The sequence below is a fragment of the Lactuca sativa genome, chromosome 2 (assembly GCF_002870075.4).
Source record: "Lactuca sativa cultivar Salinas chromosome 2, Lsat_Salinas_v11, whole genome shotgun sequence".
In the NCBI taxonomy this organism is placed as follows: Eukaryota; Viridiplantae; Streptophyta; class Magnoliopsida; order Asterales; family Asteraceae; genus Lactuca; species Lactuca sativa.
In genome coordinates this window covers 133,295,312-133,303,758 of record NC_056624.2, presented here as the reverse complement: position 1 = coordinate 133,303,758, position 8,447 = coordinate 133,295,312, and the positions used below count along the sequence as shown (strand labels likewise).

General features: G+C 35.7%; 1 protein-coding gene across 1 annotated transcript; it reads right to left on the bottom strand.

Annotated features, from left to right (window-relative positions):
- Positions 1 to 373: 373 nt before the first annotated feature.
- On the bottom strand, positions 374 to 5,457 carry LOC111912142 (uncharacterized). Its single transcript, XM_023907877.1, has 3 exons — positions 5,096 to 5,457; positions 1,410 to 1,585; positions 374 to 900 (listed from the first exon to the last, which is right to left on the bottom strand). The coding sequence occupies exons 1-3, from the start codon at positions 5,455 to 5,457 to the stop codon at positions 374 to 376; spliced, it is 1,065 nt and encodes a 354-aa protein (XP_023763645.1).
- Between the last annotated feature and the right edge of the window lie 2,990 nt (positions 5,458 to 8,447).

Below are 8,447 nucleotides of genomic sequence, written 5' to 3'. Positions count from 1 at the left end.
ATTAATCAGACATGTGATGTTAAACAGAAATCACAAAGAAGGACATCGATGTCTAGTTCACGATTATTTTGGTGATAATTGTGTCTATCAGGCAAACGATTTAAAAAGAATGTTTCGTTTGCGAAAAATTGTGTTTGTACGGATAGCCAACAATTTGACATGTTTTTTTTTCAGGGTTGCAAGTTCCAACAACGACGTTAATGTTCTTGATCAGTCACCAATATTCGACGATCTTTTGTCAAGAAAGGCACTAGATGCAGTGGCGGAACTTGAACAGTTAATTTGGGGGGGGGGGGGGGGAATATTTTAAACTGAAATTAACATTCTTTAAAAAAACAAATTGATTTCAGCAAATAAACAACTAGAAAAAGAATTAAAACTCAGTCCAACGACCTTTAATGTCTTTAAAATCATCAATTACAGACTTCAAATCAATATTTGCAACGATTTTTCTTTTTTTGTAAATCACCAAGTTGTTTGCGAGAAAATCATCTGACATCTTATTGCGAAGACGGTTCTTGAATATTTTCATTGCTGAAAATCCCCTCTCTGTTGTTGAGGTAGAAACCGGAAGTGTCAAGATTAACCGAACCACTCTATCAAGCAAATAATATGTCTCACGTTTCTGAGTTTCCACAAGACGCTTACATAGGTCAGAAATAGTTGATACACCACTTAGCATGGGATTCTTTGTGATATCAATATTAAAAATCTCCATTTGATATCGTAATTGAATCATCTCTTGCTCTGTAAAATCTTCAAGATAATACTTCTCAACAAGAAGACAAATTTGATCAACATTAATCACTTTAGAAACTAAAGAAGAACTAAGACTTAACAACTCCATCGTCCGATCATTGAATCTACTATTCAACTCGTGTAATTGTTTGTCCAATGTGGCTGTAAACAAATCCACTCGATAAAAATGTTCAAAAGTAACATGATTATCTATTTTTCAAGGCCGGTATTGAGTAGAAGTATATGGAGCATTCATATATGACATATTTATTTGATATTTTTCACAAAAAAAAACTTTACTTGTGCAAGTAAAGACTCCCATCCCTTGTTTCTGAAATCATTTAGACCCTCCTTTGTTGCTGAAACTAACTCCATGACATTAAAAATATCTTGGGATTTCTTTTGTAGAGCTTGAGAAAGTATATCTGTTTTTCCCATTACTTCCTTTACCAGCTGAAGAATACACACAAACTCAAATGATTTCAGATAACAGTAAGCTGCATCAACATCTCCGCGTCAAGAATAAGTAGCAGATACGTCATCAATTATTCCTTGGAGAACAACACGAGTGCAAGAAAACGTGTTAAGAAAACTACAAACGGAACGAAAATGAGAACCCCAACGTGTGCCACCAGCTCTTCTTAATGTCCCAACTTGATTTAATCATTTACCTGATTCGATTTGACCTACTTCTAATAATTGTTCAATCTCAGTTGCATTTTCCTTTTGTAACTCATTATGATGCTTACTGGAAGCACAAACTACATTAATTGTAAGAATCAAGTTTGTGAAAAATTGGTGTACCGGAATAATTTCCCTTGAAGCAGCCACCAAGGCTAGTTGCAATCTGTGAGCAAAGCAGTGAACATAATATGTAAAAGGACAATCCTTAAGAACAAGTGCTTGTAATCCGTTCCATTCCTGTCACACCCCAAAACCAAGAACGGCGGAAACGTTCTGGGGCGGAGGACGTCATGTATAGTATCACAACACAGTAAATGTAAATAAGCAAACAACATCATCCATTGCATTAAATATATAATTTTAATACAAGTGTTCTGTACAGTTATAGACACCAAAAATAATGTATAACAAAATAATATGAGATGAGTCTTGAATGCACTCCATCTTCTCAAAAGCTGGCCTCGGTACCTGTCTACTGATGACCTGAGAATACAAGTTATTTTGAAAGAGTTTATCAGCATTAAGCTGGTGAGTTCATAAGTATTTTAGTGTCAATGTTTCTTGTAAAAACGTTTGAACCTGTCTCAATGTATAAGTTTGTAAAAATGTAAGCAAATGTTTGAAAGTGTTTGTAAAAGTTTGAATCCCTCAGAAAATCTTATATTTTCTATAAAAGTAACCTTCTACCAAGGCTAAACTGTTTTGTAAACTTGTCTGTTGTAAAAGTATGTAATCACCCAAGTATAACTATCATTTGTTAAAAATATAGTTTGTACACAAATGCTTAAGTGAGATTATCACTAAAATATGTAATGGGTAAACCATTGTAGTACTGTAGCTTTGTATAATAAGACTACTGCTGTACTAAATACTACTACCTTAAACCGGATTTATATTAAGGTATATTGTGATAAATTGCACCATGCTATCGACTGGTAACAACGACATAATGAATGGTCGTAATAAGAAATGACGTTTGGCACCCGCAGACCTGCAGGTCCGGCTGTAGCTAGCAGCAAGGTGTAGGATAGTCAATCCAGTATAGATCTATACGCAAACTCACGCTCTCCCTCCAAGAGAATTCTGGCTACAACTCGGGCCATGACATTTAAGGCATGCCCGATACAGTGGATCACAATTATTACGTATTTATGTATATGTATTGTTTCTCGTATATCTGTATATGTATTGTTTCTCGTATATCTGTATATGTATTGTTTCTAGTATATCTGTATATGTATTGTTGCTAGTATATCTGTATATGTATTGTTTCTAGTACATCTGTATATGTATTGTTTCTAGTATATCTGTATATGTATTGTTTCTAGTATATCTGTATATGTATTGTTTCTAGTGTATCTGTATATGTATTGTTTCTAGTATATCTGTATATGTATTGTTTCTGCGTTACCCCGATGGTAACCAGCTAATGATGTACTGATGAGCATGAATATGGAAGTACTTTTATGTCTATACATGTATATATGATATATAAGTAATATGGAAACGACCTTCGGATGGTCACCCGAAATCCCACCAGACCACATCCAAATCGAGGAAAAGGAAATAGGGCGGATGGCATTCCTAAGCCTTTTGAACATTATTTATATATCTATACATATATGGGCATGCAATTGTATATATATAAAGCATAAATAGGTTTTCATAAAACATTTTGAAGCATAACTATAATTTCAAGAGAAGATTGGCTTGATGTCGAGCTATAAATCATTTTGAAAGCATAAGTTGATAAAACAGTTTAATTATATAAGAAGCATTTGATTGAATCACAGTCTATAAGTAAGTTTGGATAGTAAAACAGTTTGTAAAACATTTCGATAGTAAAGCAGTTGAAAAACAGTTTGAACAGTGTGAAAATCATTGTTTTCCTAGTTATTAATCACATGTGATTAAACACAATCACATGTGATTGAAGTAATAACTTATAAGTATTTGACTTGTATTCCCCCCCCCATAAAGTGTTATAAAACATTTAAAATCATTTGAAAGGTTGATTCAAGGGGGTATGAACTCACTTGTGGTGAGTCGTTTGAATTGCAGTGTCGGCTACCGTGCTAGGTGACAAACGGAGACTGGTTTACACGCACGAGCCTAGTTATCATATAATAAGCATATATATAACTAATTAGACAAATAATAACTTAAATAAATAAGTTAAGACACTTAGAAAACATTTAAACACTTTTATGAGTGTTTAAGGTTCAAATGGTTGCATCTAAGTTGCTACGGGACAAGGCAAAAGGGTTTGAATCATCAAAGGGCCTTGTATAGGAGTTCACCATCCAACAAACCCCACACCTTGGAGTTTACGGCCGTAAACTCATGGGTTTATGGCCGTGAACTCCTCAAATGGTGTTTTTGGGTGTTTTGTGGTGCTATCTTGATCCTAGGACACTCCTAGCTTTGTTGGAATAACACATGAATTAGTTTAAGGCTTTAGAACACCCCATATAGGAGTTTACGGCCTAAGGTCCTTCACCTTAGAGTTTACGGCCGTAAACTCTAGGAATTTAATTGTTTTGAGGCTCTTAAACATCAAGGATTGCTTCCATGAATTTATCTAAGGCTAATGGGGGTAAGAGGCACACTTTGGTGCCTTCACTTGGAGTTTACGGCCCAAGTCATGTTCCTTGGCCATAAACTCCTTCCAAGGAGTGGTTTAGATGTGTTCTACTCTCCATTCTAGTCCCAAAGGTGCAAGGTAAATTGTCTAAAGGCTTAAGGGTAGCTTGGAATGATTTTTGTCCCACAAAAAGGGGTTTACGACCCAAGAAAGGTTCTTGGCCGTAAACTCCTAAAAACTTATGGTTTTTATGGCCTTTTGATGTTCTAAACAAGCACAAGCACTAGTGGTTAAGTTCCTTAAGCATTTGGGGAAGATTTGGGGCGCTTTAAGCCCTTAAAAAGGGGTTTACGGCCCAAGGGAGTTCCTTGGCCGTAAACTCCTAGAACTTATGTTTCTTGGATGATTTCTAGGCTACAAAGATCATATACTAAGTCCTTTACAAGTCCTCTAACATAGGAATGGGTCTAGAAAGCATTAAAGTTCCATTTTGGAGTTTACTCCCCAAGAACGTTCTTGGGCGGTAAACTCCCGGATCTTAATATCTAGACAAGTTATTGTTGTTAATATGCATTAAACAAGTATTGAAACACATATAGAAAAGTAGACTCACAATCTGGGATGAAAACCCGAAGATCCGTCAGAGAGAATATGGCTTTTCTCTATTTGAAATTGTGAATAATGAATTAATTTAATTCAGAAAACTATTTATAGTCCTGGAATATTTTGGCAGAAAATATTTTCATTCCTGATGTTGGACTGTAACAGTATGAAACTTGAAATGCCCAAGTTTCACAAAACCAGGAGATTCCACTCTCCTGATATCATCTAAAACATATACCCTAATGTACACAAATTTGTTCGGAAAAGCTTGAAAATCACAGAAACTGAACTTGCTTCTATTGAATAGATGAGGTTCATACAATGGAAATTTCGGGTTGTCACAATTCCCCTCTCATATTACTAGCATCATCATAACCTTGGCCACATATTTTACTAACATCAAATTGATAGTGTAAAAGTTGTCTCCATATATTTGTTTTCAAGGTTAATGACAAGGTATCCCTAACATGAACCAAATCCAAGAACCTTTCCCGTATGATTCCTTCCGCATCAACAAATCTCAAAACTATCGCCATTTTCTCTTTTTTAGACTCATCCCGTGACTCATCAACCATGACACAAATGTATGAATCCCCCACTTCACTACGAATATGCTTTTGAACTTTATTTGCAATAATACTAAGAATTTCATTTTGAATTTCCCTAGAAGTATACTTTGAATTATAAGGAGCTTTCTCTAATATAACGTTTGCAACTTCATCATTATACGACGCTAGAAGTTTTAGTAGTTGGTGAAAATTACCATGATTTTTGGAATCAGGAGTTTCATCATGTCCTCGTAAAGCATAAGCTTGGAAGGTCAACCAACGAACTGTGTCAATTGACATTTTTAATCGTAAACGATTCTTCAATATTTGCGCTTCATTTTGCTTCGCTATAATATTTTCAATGTGTGTTGCTTGGTTCATCAAGTTTTCAGCGAATGCAAAAGCATTTCTATGTTGTGAGCAACCAATATGTTTCAAGAACGCACAATTTTTCCCGTCATTAACTTTTTTCCAATTGTCAAATCCTTTAACAGTAAATGCATCGTAACCATGACACACACTTGGTTTATCATTAAATATATAACAAATAAAACAATAAGAACCGTGTGTTGATGGAGAAAAATCTAGCCAATTAGGGAAAATGTTGAACCAAGAATATTGGAATCTACGAGGATGTTTCGTTGAACCTTTAGCTTGATACTCCTTAAGACGTATCTGGAAAGGTCCTAAATTCATATAAGCTCGTCTCACTTGTTCCCTTAAATTAACCGGATAATCCTAAATTTGCTTTCGTTTAGTGGCTCACTTGTTGAAGCTACGTGACGTTTACTCTCTTCACTTTCATGATTAGTTTCTTTATAACCTACCTTTCTTTTGTAAATATAGTCTAAGGTTTTCATCTATCCCATGATTATATCTATAAAAATCAATATGAAGGAACAATTGATTCAATCAAAATCAAAATTAGAACAATAACCAATAACTCATTAAACAATTAACAGTGTGTGAAAACTAAAAAGGTGAACTGAAATCAAAAGGGATTAAGTGAAAACACAAATCAAAAATTAAAACAATAACCAAATCAATCTTTGTTTTTAGCTTTGTTTGAAGCATAACAAAATCAATTTTTTTATATACCTGTATCGTGTCCTACAGCTTACAAATTACAATAAATCATAACTGAAAGAAGACTAGAAGAGCTAAACAAATCATAATTGATAAATCAAATTGACAAATGACAGCCAAGTTAAAAAAGAAACTCTAATTCCTAATTTGGAGTTTGGACCGAGAGAAAAGAGATCGAGCCAGCGACAGAAACTCGCAAACAGGCAAACAGCAGCAGCAGTGCATTGCAACACAACATAAAACTAGAAAAGAAAGAACAGGATTCAGGATTCCATACCTGATTTCTGGTGAATGGCGCTTAGCGATGGTGAGAGTGAGACTAGGTGAGTAAGGCGACAGCGACAACATGCAACAATGATTCAACGAATGGCAAAGAACCAATTTTGATTTCTTGACTGTTTTCTTGGACAATTTGGACTATGATTCGAGTCTGATGAGGAATCGGGAGGGGCCAAAGACAAAGTTTTAAAATAGAAGGGCTATGACTAATTTTTTTGAACTGTAATTCCTACTTCTAGCCTAAAATTCAGGGGGGCCACAACCCCTCCTGGCCCCATAGATTCTACGCCCCAGACTAGATGCTAATTTCACAGTGAATGGAAATGAATATAAGTTTGGATATTTACCTTACAGATGGTATATCCACCATGTTCCACTTTTGTGAAGGTGTTTCGACATCTAGTAGGACTAAGAAATAAATTTCCAAGAGAATACAAGAAGGAGCACGTAAGGATGTGAAACATGCTTTTGGAGTTCTAAAGTCGAAATGGCACATAGTACAACGTGTGGAACGACCATATCAGTTAGGCATTTTACAAGATATTATGTATGCATGTATCCTAATGCATAACATGGTGATTGAAGATAAAGGATGAAATATTGCAGAGTATTTGGCTATGGAGCCGAGACACGTGAAATTTCAATCAGAGACATCCGAATATTTACATAGAGTCGTTGATATTCAAGATGCACGAAAACGCAAACAACTATGAGTAGACTTGGTAGATTATATAAACGATGGTAACCAAGATAAATAATTTAGTGTAGCACCCGGATCAGGTGCACATTATCTTTAATATTTTAAAGTTAAAGTTTTAATATTTTCCCTTCTCATGTCGTGAGTAGCGATTCAGACCCGTGCATCATTTTAAGGCTCACAACATGAGCAGTAAAGTACTCACGACGTGAGGACGACTGATGACCAAAAACCCTAAGTTTTTGGTATTCAAGGAAATGAGAGGGTTAGGATTTCGCACCCTCAACCTATTTCATTATCTAAACATTCAGAAACCCTGATATTACTCCTCCCTAAGATCGTTTGTCATTTGGGTGCATTTCTAGCTTGAAGAAGAAGAAAAGAAGAAGAAGGAAGTGCTCTAATGGTAGTGTGGGCAAAGAATCATCATCCTCACCATCTTTTCTTGCTTTTAGACCCTTGTAAGTATCAATGGCTCCAAATTTATTGCTTATCATGGATAGATCTTGAGTTTTGTCCATCTTATTGATGTTATTGCATGCTTGAGTGGAGTGAATCCATAAAGTTGGAAACTTTATGGATTTTAAGAGTCCCTAGAGCATTATATTGTTTAGATCTAGAAGTTGGTATGGATTTAAGGCATGCATGAAAGATTGAAGCTTATTTCTTCCATTTTTGACCAAGAAATGGATGATCATGTTTGGTGCATGCATGGACACAAAGGAAAAAAAATTATGGAACTTAGGGGTCCCCTTTAGCTTCTAGAAGAAATGGACTCAAAGACTTAATGGAATACGTACATAAAATGGTAACCCTTAGCCACATACAACGCTCATGACGTGATATGTAAGATCTCACGACGTGAGATTCGGACCATCCCCGTCTTCTATTAGAACCCTTGGAGCTCATGGCATGAGAATGGGTGCTCAAGTCGTGATTCCCATTCATGTGGCTTCTTTGACTTATTTGACTAGTTTAGGTCGAATCGAGTGGAAAACAGATCGAGTTCGCTGTCACAACATGACCAATGCCAAGCCACGACATGAGATGAGTTGACTTTGACCAAGTTTGACTTAAGGATATTTTGGGTACTTCAGATTATGTTTAAGATTTGGTTCATTCTGATGATTAGGTTTCGGTTTGAGGTGAAATTCGGAGTCACGGCCTCATCAACTAGTGTTCAGTTTCTGAGGTGAGTTTTCTTCACTATACTTGCGGGTCAAAGGTA

Bases quoted from the DNA above. Each gene is read 5' to 3' on its own strand.
- LOC111912142 (XM_023907877.1), bottom strand. From the start codon at position 5,457: ATGTCAATTGACACAGTTCGTTGGTTGACCTTCCAAGCTTATGCTTTA. The intron at 1,586-5,095 runs GTTCTTGGATTT...CTTTGCTCACAG, and splicing joins GAAGGAATCATACGGGAAAG to ATTGCAACTAGCCTTGGTGG. The intron at 901-1,409 runs GTAAATGATTAA...ATTTGTTTACAG, and splicing joins AGTAGGTCAAATCGAATCAG to CCACATTGGACAAACAATTA.